We start from the raw sequence: 12,280 nt of genomic DNA, 5'->3' as shown, positions 1-12,280 counted from the left end.
CCTCCACCCTGTGTGATGAGTAGGGACTTCCACAGATATGGAGGGAGGGGTCAGGAGATAGCCTTTTGCAAACAGATTCCCTTAGGAATTCATTTAGGTGGGAAATAGAAAACAGGGTCTCTGTTCCTTCCGGAACACACTCACCACCTTGACGTGATGGTGGCCGTACAGAGTAGCTACTCTACTTCAGCTATTAAGAGATTCACAGGGAGTCATGGCAGTTCTAGTCTTTTTAAGCCTTCAGTCGTCTCCCTCTTATTGACCCCTGTAATGTTATCTTCCTTTGGTAATGAAGTAGTTTTTGTCAGACAGGAAACGTGTCCGTTGAAAAGATCAACACTGCACCAAGGGGGAGCTAAAATGCTGGTACTCACTTGGTTCATAATTTCCTAACAGTGCTGGGCAATTGCCATCTCTGAATTAGGCTAACTTCCAACTTGGTCAGACAGGATTATGAGAGCCCCACCAACATCTTTTTCTGTCAGCTCCTTTCCCCACTACTCTAACTGGTACAGTTGGTGTAAACTCCTATGTGTCAACAGCCACTGGACTCTGCAGAAAAAAGACTTTTGTCAAGTTACAGGAGTTTAGTTAACCTTTTGTAACTAGTGACTCAGGCCAAACAACGAAGTCCAGTCTCTAAGCTAGCTTGGTCAAGATAGAAGGCCTGAACACCACCTGTGCATGAGAATTATTCTGCCTGCATCAGTCAGTATTGTTTCTCAATGGCAATGGCTTTTGGTGCACATGGCCACTGCATGTTCTCATAACAGTTCCTTCTGCAACAACCTGTTTGTTGACTATCTGAATCCCTGTTTGGGAGGGAACTTGTCAGAGAACTGGAGAATATGGTTGCTTTGCTGCTTCTGTGTTTTTCTAGAAGAAAGTGGTATTGCACAGAAATCTTTGAGGATGAAATCCTCCATGCATCTAAGTGTGGCATTTCAAGAGGCAATGGATATCTACAGTACATTCCAGTGGAATGCTGGGATCCAGGTAAAAATGTCACCAGCAAAAAGCACAAGAAGCTGGCTGCCAGGTGAGAGCATAGAACATGAAGTTATGGACCTAGATAGCAAAGCTAAATGTGAATTTGGATAGTTAACTAATGGACTAATTTGGACAATGAACATGTTGTGTATCTGAGGCCACGCTTATTGGAAGAAATTAGCTTAACATTGCAAGCAAGGGTGGATATCTGCAAAGCTGGTGAAAACTGTGCTTAAATTTAAAATATTAACAGTGAAAGAATATGTAAATTGAAAAATGCATGCCAAGGGATGGAGGCAGAAGAAAAGGGTAAACGAACAGTACAAACCAAGTTTGTTTGCAATAGGTGTCACACCACACATCACAACACACTCCAGCACAAAGGGTGTGGCGCATGCATGCAATAAAAGCAGCCATTTTTGCAAAAGCTTGTTTTCCTAGGCACAAACTGCAAAGAAAAATACAAGCAAAATGTATTTTAAGTACTCCTATAAAGAGGGAAAGTCGGAAGTAAACATGACTCAAGTGCTATGCATATCTGAAGGAAAAATAGACAAAGTCGGGTGTGAAACAGAAAACCGCCAAAAGTTTACAAGACCTGGAGTATAATTCTAGTTGGGTAGGTGGGGAAAAAAACAAACAAACCAAAAAACAAAACCCAAACAACCTAAGTATTTGGACCATAGAACTGATATTGGTCCATGTGATGGGATTGTGATGAAAAGATTTTGTGTTACAATATCACACAGCATGAGATCAGAAATGCTAAGCATGATCCACAGTGCACATATGGCTACTGAGAAGTGTGAGAACAGAGTCCAAGATATCCTATTCTGGCTAGGTGTAAACGCTGCCACTGAAGATAATTATCTGCGTGTGAGATCTGCAGTGAATACAGGGAACAGAATGCAAAGAGTCCCTGGAACCACATGAGATTCGTGATCACCCTGGGTCCAAGTTTGGCCCAGCTCTGTTAGAATTAAATGTGAACCTTTTGTTAGAGGGCTTCTACTTTCAGTTTTCTTTAAGAATTAGCCACTGCACAGCCTCAGGTGAGTGGGGACAGGCCATAATATTCTGTTTCTTACCAGCTCTCCTGTGTTTCACACCTATTTCATGTCCGAGTTACTCTGAAGTTCAGTTTGCTGGTGGTAATGCCGAAATGCTTGGAAGGCCTTTGGTGAATTAGTGGAGAGACTCTTAGGAAAAATTAGCCTGATTTTGTCCCATCTTCTGCATTTAGGATCAAATTCACTATGGTCTAAGAGGCTCATCTCCGTCAACTTCAGCTGAGTTGTGCCCATGATGATTTTGACACCAAGTGATGAATTCTTGAAATAAAAATTGGACATTCGTCACCTGCCTGCCCAAGAAATACTCTGATATTCCACTTTCTTGATCAGCAATCTGAAGATTCATCAGGGGGCCAAGCACTGGACCTTGAGGAGGGGTGTGTAACCTTTCCAAAATGCTAGAACAAAGTGTAATCACATTCTGAACTACAATGTAAAATCCAATCCAGGGCTGTGGTTCAGCTGGCAGAGGAATGGTGGCAAAGGTGGCTTTATGTCACCTTCATAGCTGTCCAGTATTGGAGCTGATTGGAGACTGGCTCTGTGCCCAGCGTAATTTAGAGCATCCTCAGAGCTGCTCTAAATTATTCCCAACTGCCTGTGGCTCCAAAGGGGCCATTCAAGAGTTGTGGTTTGCTAGATATAGCAACCAACCATATGTCCCCTTTCTCCCAGGAATGCCCTTGTTGAGGGCTAGTTCCATGCAGCCCTAGGGATTCCCTTTATTCCAGAGGAATCTTCAGGGAGCTGGCCAAGCTGTAATGGACCAAAGCAGCTAGAGCAAGTGCTATGTGTAAGTTGACTTACAGAGACAGCTGGAAGTTAGTGTAAGACAGCAACAATAACCAAAAAATGTGAAGACAGCAAGTGTCTGTGTGGGGGCAGGAGCAGAGAAGTATGCTATACCCTTCTCAAAGTGCTGGTCTCTAGCCAGTGAGGCAAAGAGCTGAGTGCAGAGCAGTTTCTGATGCATGCATGATATCTGTTGGAATTTGCCCCAGAAAGGTCTGTTATATTCTCGGTGATTTGCCCCGTCTGCATTGGAGTGGGGGTTCGATGTCTGTGGAGTGCATTGTAACCCTTGGGATACATTTCCCTTATAGATAGGGGGTGCAAACAGGTGGGAGATGGGGGCACTTCCATGTAAGCAGATATGGGGGGAACAGCAGTTTTTGTGGAGTATGTCACTTTCATCAGAATCTGCCCGCTCTGGACAGAGGAAAACACCGGGGGAGGGGGGAGAGATGAGGGCAGTTTATGTGGCGTGCCCTGTGTCCCCTCAACATTTGCACCCCTAGATCCTTTATCCCAAATGCTGGGAATGATAGTGGCTGCTGAGCTACATTCTCAGAGGGAGGCACATTCTGCTACAACACCAGCTGGTGCATGCGCAGCTCCAGCGCTGACTGTGTGTGGAGGTGGGGGAGTGAGGACCACATCGCTGTCTTCCAGCTCTGAGCTGCCAGTTGCTGGTTGCCAAGCAGTTATCATTGTTTCTGTGACGATTGCAGAGGCTGTTGCTAATTGAAGAAGCCCCCACAGCATCCTTCTTTTCCTGATTTTATTTTAGAGGAACAGGGAGAGAGAGAGAGAGACTGAGATTTATTGCTTTACATTTTTATTTTATATTTTTGTGGGGGAGGGGGAAATTTCTCTCTCTCTCTTTCTCTCAGCTAGTGATTAAGTGATGGACTAGTTACACATCCTTATCCCTTTAGCTTTTGTGTGTGTCCCTGAAAACACACACACTCTGTAAAACCCTGCTTACCACTGCAGTGGGCACAAATAGGTGAGCATGACTACAGCCAAGGAACAAAATGCATCAGGGAAACAAGCCCAACAACAAGAACAGGTAATGCTGTTTATTTTCCTCAACTGGAAACAAATATAGATTTGAATTATATCGCTATCAATATGGCTTTTGTTTTTGTTGTTCTCTTTGTTGGCTGTTACTAAAATTGCCCCCTGAGTCACTAGGTAGCGGAGGGAGCAAAGCACTGTGGAGCAGGTGTGTGGTTCGCTTGTTTGGGGCTTTTTTTGTTATGTTTAACAGTAATCAATAATGTATAGGTGAAGAGCGTTCTGCTCTGTAACTTCCTTGCTCTGTCTGCTGTGTGGGGGTGATGTTTGGCACAGTGGGCTGGGATAGGGGTTCCTTGGAATAATCTGAGCTTTGCATGTGGAACTTCCTAGGCTTTTTACAACTACTTTGTAGTTGGGCACAAAATTGCAAAAGTAGATTTCAGTTGCTTCAGAGGCATGTGTGTATCTACACATTCAGGATGTATTTGCCAGATGTAGCCATAGTATAAAGTAGGCACAACTCCCATTGACTTAAATGGAAGTAGCAGCTGCTTACCCCACATCTGAATTTGATTTGCTATATCTATGTGTTTCTCTTCGCAGGTGTGTGTGTTTTTACATACAAGCAGACAGTTAAAGACTTTCTGTTCCATTGTCTCTGTCAGGTTTTTGAATATGTATCTCTGCTCATCTTCATTCTGTGCTTGTAGGCAAGGGGGAAACTTTCTCTGACAGAAAAGCAGGAGGCATGTCATTAGCCCTAAGTGATATGCAAGATAAGAAGTGGTGACATAAGGGGAAGTCAGGCTGAGATACAGCTAAGGACGGCAAAGATTTCAGAGATTCTTTATATGGCAGCATAGCTCCAGTTGCGTTCTCTCCACAACCCTGCTTTCCTCTACATATTGTCAGAGTCTACAGGGAAATAAAGATGAATCTTGAATTCTTGTATTTTCATTGTCTCCTTAAAAGATTGGAAGTTCACAGCTTTAATCATTGGTTAGGATAGCACGAGAGGATAATTTAAATCTCTCGGGACACAAATTAATTCTTAAAATAGTTTCTTCCTAGCTCGATACATTGAGAGCACCAAACATTTCCCCTGGTGTTACATTTTAAAGATAGGTGGGGAAGGGAGAGGTTGAAATCTCATTGGGTGTCCTGCCACCAAAGGTAGCACAATCTGATATTTATTTTCATTTTACTAATGGCCAGAGCTTTATCAGCTGTTCTGTTAAAATGTGAAGAAAACAACTTTGATCCTGAGAGCAGAGAGACTGCCTTTAACTAAACCTGTCATCTACAGCACACACGCTCTCTTTTCATTGTTTGTTTTTGGGACATACCCATTGTATTGCTGGCTGCAGATAAAAATGAACAAAGCTGTATGTCCAGGAGGAAGGAAAATAAAAGTGCTTCTTGTGAACAAAGGCAGCTATAGGGATTATTCTCCCCACGCTTAGTAAAAGTGTTGATATTAGTTAGGCTCTGTCAGTTCAGAAAATGTAAATCAGTTGTCTTTTGTAAAGGAGCCCTGATTTTGTTTTTAAGTATTGTTACCTTCCTAATGCCATTTTGTTATTGACTTGTCCCTTTGTGACCTTTCCCCATTGTTAGTGCACAGCCTGTGTGTCCACCTTTTCGCATGATGCAAAGGTTCTTGATTGTTTTCAATCAGTTATGGAATTAAGTAGCAATTCAGTCCATATGGTACATTTAATAATTCCAAAAGCGTGCATTGCCTCAGCACAGCCCTAACGTGAGTATGAAATAGAAATATCAGGCATATATCAATATCAGTGGATATTAATCTTTGAACCAGTACAAAAGTTTGCCAGCTGCTATAAAATGTTTGTTTTGTTTTCCCACTGCATAATCTGACTTGACACCCTGGGCCAGATCCTAAGTTGCTGTAAATGGGAACAGCGCCATTGACTTCAGTTGCACCCACTTACAGCAGATGAGGAACTGGATCCCATCAGACTGAAGTAAGTCGTTCATAATTGTAAAGTAGTACAGAGTTCGCCAACCATTTCCCACTGGGTGTTGGTTTGCGGCTGTTAAAAATGGCTGTTCTTCTCTTGAAACTGATCAAGCTGAAGATTTTCCCTGGGATAAAACTGAAGGTGAAATTGCTACTCTGACTGTGTAGAGGACTGAATGTTCTATAGAAGCAGCTGCTATTGTCACATAAGATTGTGACTGGTTCTTTTCTGCATTCCTCATTGTGACATCTTGATCCGGAGGCATTCAAGTTGCACTGTTGGCAGAGGTATATTTTCTTTCCTTATAATACTAAGCTAAACAGAAAATGGCCAGTAAATGACACTGCAGGAGGGGGTGGAGAAAGTTGTTGTTGTTTGTTTTTCCCACAGAAAAATACAAGCAAAGGTTTTATACTTAAATCTTAACCTTTATAGTGATCTGTATGCCTGTAAGGAAAATGAGGTGGTATTGAGATGAAGGTATGATTGCTCTTGAACTGTGAAATATAGAATTGCTCAGGACGGAAGATGTACTATGCAGAGATTCAGCAGCCTGAAGAAATGAATGAACACCCCCCTTGTTAATTAAAAATGTTTATTTCGATTTTCTTTTCTGATTGGCCACCTAATTTACCTTCATTTTGCTTACATTCTCCAGAATTGTAATAGACCTTCTACTTCCTTGCTTGCTGTATATTTTACCAACTTATAACATTAAACCTCCTAAGTAAAGGCAAGATGCCCTCAAGTGATTTTTGATGCTATCTAAAACCCACAGTTTGTGATGGCTTTACCAAGGTGGGAGTTGCAGTTTTCTATTTATGCTTAGTTACCTCTGGCACAATACTGATTTCCCCCCAAATGGTTGGAGAGCACTGCATACTAGTGACTGTGCAGGTTGTCACAGAACCTCATCCAGAGCCCATTGAAGTCAGTGGAAAGACCTCAGTGGGCTCTGATTCAGGCCCAGAGAAAATACCAAAACTTTGCCTGTGCCTTTGGGGGCTGCTAGCGGGACATGTGAATGAGCTCTGAGAGCTATTTTTGCATGTTAAAGATTTAAACAAGTGAATATGAAGAAAGATCCTTGGCTAGTGGAAATCAGCATAACTCCACTGAAGCCAGTGGAACTACAGTGACTTACATTAGCTGTGGATCTGGCCCAGTGACTTTAATGATAATCTAAAACAATTTGCTTGTTGCATGTAGCAGACCGTATTTTATATATGGTTAGTCTCATTTTCTGCTACTGTTACATGGCCTTTTGTGATGTGATAGGCACGGGAATGCACATAGTTCTGTATTCCTACATAAAAATAATTGGGCCAGTTTTCATCAAAATTTGGTACTCGGCCTAATGCTAAAAGGAGATGTTTAGACATTTTAAAAGTCGTGTATGACAGGAATAAAGAGAGAGAGTGAGGGAACAGTCCTTCTCTTTTGAAAACAAAAAGCCTATAATTTAAAAGGTTGCTGGGTTAGCGTCATACTTGAACATACAAAATTGATTAAGAGGCTGATCCTGCTTCCATTGTAGTTAATGAGAGTTTTGCCATTGACTTCAGTGGGAGCCGGATTTTGCTCAGACACATAGACATTTCCTAGACAAGCTTGAGTTAACAATGACCATTTATACCTAGTGTGTTGTCACATGCGCTGACCAAATGTTAGATAAAAAGGCAAGAAAGAGGAGGGCTGCTTTGGAATGAAATATATTCCCACAAGGAAATGAAATGAAGTGAGATCGATAGAATAGCTCTCTCTAATACTCATTAAGTTAATAATTTTTTAAAATTTATTTTCAAATGTGCCATTCTAATTTCAAATTATAGGAGTTTGAAAAGGGGTGTGGGGTAGTTAATTCAGGAAACATAATCTAAGCTCAGTGAGGAGTGGAAAGAAGGAAAGGTTAATATTTAATGCTCCCAATCTACCACGGCACAGTGTACTTCATAGGCAGAACTGTAGTGTGTTGTCAAAGAAGTACATTAATAGTGTCTTGTACAGTGCGCTAAAGTCTGCCTCTACTTCTGCAAGTTTGCTCGAAGACGGCCAAGGGGCACCAGGCATAATGTGGGTGGCTCCAGAAATGGTATTTCTGGTCATGTGCCAGAGCCCCATCTCCTGCCAGGATGGCTGCTTGGAGGGAGATCTGGGTAAGCCTATTTTACAGCTATAGCAGGGGTTCCCATCCCAAATATATTCCCTGAACTGAAAAATTTGAAAGGTTTGGTATTCCAAGTGATGCTACTTTAAATTGCTCTAGGCTCTGCAAACCTGATGGCTGGTCCCACAAGTTCTCACTGATGTGTGCTGCATATGGTGGGCTATACGATATGTACATTGTACTGAAGGGGATACAATAAATCCGAGTCTCAGTTACCCTAAAGCCTCCTCATGCCACCTTGGCAATATAAAGTGGCCTTAAAGAGTGTTAGACCACTCTACGTTGCCAGAGTGGTGTGAAAAGGCTCTAGCGTAGCTGAGAATCAGGCACAGTCTATCTTGCTCATGCCACTTTGTAATGGAAATTGTGAAGAATATTCTCGCCTGTCTATTGGGCCCATCACTTTGGTGTTGATGTGTCTTATGGGAGTTCTCCAATTGGTTTCAAGGGGAATGGATCGGAGCCTCAATGTTTCTTACAACAAGAAAGTTCTGATTCACTACGCAGGTTCTGCCTGCTTGTGCTGTCAGAATTCCTGATGCAGGGCTCTGGGAGCACAACCTCCACCTGGAATAGAATTGAGGAACACGGTGGCACAAACTGTCTATCTGCTACCCAACTTCCACAGGTGGCTAGGAGTAGTCTGGGGTGGACCAGGTAGGGCTATGGCACGCAGGAAATGAGCTAGTTCATCCCATCATCTCAGCAGCCTGGGATAGCAATGCTCCCACAGAGCCTTGGCTGGAGCTGGAAGCTGTCCTTTCCCAAAGGTGAATCCCCACATGTGCGTACCAATCTTTCTAGCCAACTCTACATAAGGTCTTGGCTCTGCTTACGCTAGTTATGCAGAAGGCAGAGAGGAGTGTCCTTCTCTGGATGCTGACATTCAAGAGTAGGAAAAGAGCAAGGATGCAACTGACACTGACTTAGACCGAAAACAAAGCTGGATTTTTTTTAGTGAAAAGTGTGTGTTAAATGCACATTTTATTTTTTTAAGAGAAAACTGTTGACATGAGAATAATTTTCTCATTTGATAACTATTCTATAAACCACGTATCATACAGGAGATCCAAAAAACGACTTTCTCCAGGAAGTCACAGTGAACATTTGTGTTTCATTCCATTAATGGTATCTGATCTATTTCACAAGAGATTAAATTTCTGTAATAGGGCTCCTGAGAACCCGTATTCAAGAACATGAAATTGCATCAAACTGTGGCAGTTTTTTCAAGCTGCTAAGTTGCTGTATGGAGAACAGGCCACTAAAAAGTGGTGGAGGACAGAGATGGAAAGGAGTAACTTTGGCACATAACCATTTACAATTATTAGTATTTAACATGTGTATTAAAGTAGAACCCAGAGGCCTCAACCAGATCAGGACCTTGCTGGGTTTGACACTGTACAAATACATCGTAAGTGGTAGTGTCTGTCCCAAGCATTTAAAATACATTGGGCTTGACTCACCCCTGCTTTATCTCCCATAGTCACCCTACACACACACGGCACATCCCTACTGCTGCTCTGACGGTTCCTCCCCTCTTTGGGGATTCCACTTAAGGGGAGTACATGTGTTAAGTTGTAGTCCTGACTCCGTGGGAGGCTTAAGCAGAGATTGCCTGTAGGATGTGCACATCTCCCTGCTTAGCCATCAGCATGCTCTATTGGGACAGATCTGGTTGGCTGTTGTCCCTACATCACTGCTGAGGAGGAGTTTGTGGGTAGCATGTGTTGCAATTTCCCCCTAGCTGCCTTTTCTGTAGTGGGATGCTCTGAATTTGCTGCTAGAAACCAGAGGAACCCAATTGTTCAGGTAGCCAGTTAACTAGCATTTGCAAGACATCGCTTTAAACTCCAAAAGAAAACCTGCTTTATCAAGGAAAAGGAATTAACTGGTTCCTTTTTGTCCTCGTGTAGGGCATCTAGCAGCTTGGATTCAATTGTGATGCGTTGGAGAAATGTTGTCATGCACTGCCGCAGTCAACCAGTGAACTAAGATTTTCTGCTTTGTAGTCTTCTGACTTTAATGCTGTTCCTTTGTGTGATCTTTGCAATATATTAAGTAGCTATGAATCATGATCACTTTAGACTGTGAATTCAAAACAAGGTAGCAAATTTAAAATAATTTAAATGACAAAATACCTTGTATTCATGTTTTGTACCATATATAATAGAAAAAACCCACTGAACTAAATGTTTCTCTTTAGTGTATTATCTGAAACACATCTTGTGACCAAATGCTGTGAAGAAGGAGTAGGCTAAATAAAAAAGGACAGTTTTACAATGGGATTTAAATAAGGAACAGCAGGGTAGCAAATCTGAGAGAATAGGCCCCATCTGTGAATTGTGGCTGGGAGGGCACAGACTGGAGGAGTGAAATGGGTGGTCAAAGCAAGTCCACAAAGTGTTTTGTAAATTAGAACGGCACTTTGGAGGTGGAGCTGTTTAAGAAGCCAGTGCAGGTGCTGGAGGATGGGGGCGACTTGGCACCACTCCCTAGCTCAAGAAGAAAGTTTGGCTGTGGCTTTATGGACTGCTTGACATTTAGAGAATAGACATATGGGGTAGACTGTAAAAGAGAGAATTGAAATAACTAGTATGCAAAGTAAAGGCATGAATGAAGATTTTGGCCAAAGAGGGTCAAGGTGAGGACAAATACTGGCAGGATTCCAGTGGTGGCAATAAACAGACTTGCAGACAGGAGAGATGTGGGAGGCAAATGGAAGCTTAGGTTTGTATATGACACTAAGGTTTCTGGAATTAGAAGCAAACAAGGTTGGAGTGAAGGTGCAAGAACAGAGGCATGCATCACTTTACATAGGGCAAAAGGACATTTTACTTACAAGGGAAACGTCAGCAGTAGGAGTGTGCAGTGTAGCTGGAAGTCGGCAAAGGTAAGACACATAGGCAGAGCTGCAGATGGGAGGAGTCAGGGATGATGGGAGAATTGGGTGGCATCCTGGGAATGGTAACATTTAAGGTTGAAGTGAGAACGTGCAGCAGGAGAAGACCTGACCTACATGGTGGAGAGAAGAGGGTTAAAGGGAGGGGCCAGACCCGTGGCAGTTGGGGCATGGAGCAATGGACATAGCTCCACCAAAGCCGATGGAGCAGTGCAGATTCACATGGGCTGAGGTTCAAGCCCAGGGGCTTGTGGCACTGCATAGTGAAAGGTAAAGGCTCTACCAAAAGCAAGGGGGGGGGAGAGAAAGATTCTTAAAAAGGTAAGATGGAAACTGAGAGAAAAGAGTGCTGGGGGCACCATCTCTTCTTCCTTGAAGCAGGATAGGAGGATGAATGAAAACCATTCAGAGACGAAGCAAAATGAAGGGAGAGAGGATCCAATGTCTAGAGAGGTGCCAGGCAGAGAAGGGAAGCCTCAGTCCTGTGAAAGGTGCCCGAGCGGAATGAATTTAGGTTTGATGAGGCGGTAAAGGAGGACCAACTTCTCCAGAAGCTTGCTGAGGAGACTGATGGTTAGTAGCCGAGCAAGGAACAATTGTGAACACCCTCTCTTCTGTCCCGCAGGGAGTGATGATGACAGTATCTGTGAGACAGGGAAAGATCAGATGAAGTGATTAATGGTTAGAGCCCCTGGTTTTTCACAAATATGAAACAACAGGAAAGAAAACAAAAAAGACATAAAATGAAATAACAAAACAAAACAAAAAAACACTTGTTACCGTAGCCACAATTTTTAGCCCCACCACTCCTTGGATGCTGCTGCCTGCTTCAGGGACCACCAGCCTCTCCGCAGCTGGATGCATGCGCCTCTGCTCCCTGCTGACGAGGAGAACAGCTCAGCTTGAAATGATGCCACTGCGTTGCAACCTTGTGCTCCAGGTCGCAACGCCACTCACTCTGGTTTGGCCTGACCACCGCAGAGTGGCTGGTCCCTGCTACTGGCAACAGTGCCCCAGCGCTGGTGGTGTTGAAAGGAGTCCCTGGCAGCCTGGCCCATTAGGGAGCTGTGCCATGGTGGGAGGGGGAGCCTGTGCAGTTACTGAGGCAGGGGTGCCTGGTCCATGTGCTCCTCCCCCGTGCTGCGATGGCAGCTCCCTCTCGGGTGGCAGGGGGAGGGGAGAGCAGGGCTTGATGTGGGGATTTATAGATGGTCATTTGAGGTATTTGATTAATGTAAATGTAATAAAAAGAAATACAATATTTTTAATGGATAAAATGAAATAACATGAAATTCCTGAAAAATAATGTATAAATTAAATAAATTTAATGGAGATATCCTATCTCCTAGAACTGGAAGGGAGC

At 43.2% G+C, this 12,280-nt stretch overlaps 1 protein-coding gene across 8 annotated transcripts in view; it reads left to right on the top strand.

Moving 5' to 3' along the window:
• Positions 1-12,280, top strand: part of DPP6 (dipeptidyl peptidase like 6) — a 767,813-nt gene that overhangs the window by 391,482 nt on the left and 364,051 nt on the right. The window contains exon 1 of one of the 8 annotated variants that reach the window (XM_054021142.1): positions 3,578-3,915. The exons of the other annotated variants lie outside the window; for them this stretch is intronic. Coding sequence (XP_053877117.1) covers positions 3,859-3,915 — 57 coding nt within the window. The 5' untranslated portion in view covers positions 3,578-3,858. Of the gene's footprint in view, positions 1-3,577; positions 3,916-12,280 lie in introns of those variants that run through there. 8 annotated transcript variants of the gene reach the window in all.

Source organism: Malaclemys terrapin, chromosome 2 (genome assembly GCF_027887155.1).
Source record: "Malaclemys terrapin pileata isolate rMalTer1 chromosome 2, rMalTer1.hap1, whole genome shotgun sequence".
Lineage (NCBI taxonomy): Eukaryota > Metazoa > Chordata > Testudines > Emydidae > Malaclemys > Malaclemys terrapin.
The sequence above is the reverse complement of the archived record's forward strand: the minus strand, read 5'-3'. Positions and strand labels throughout refer to the sequence as shown.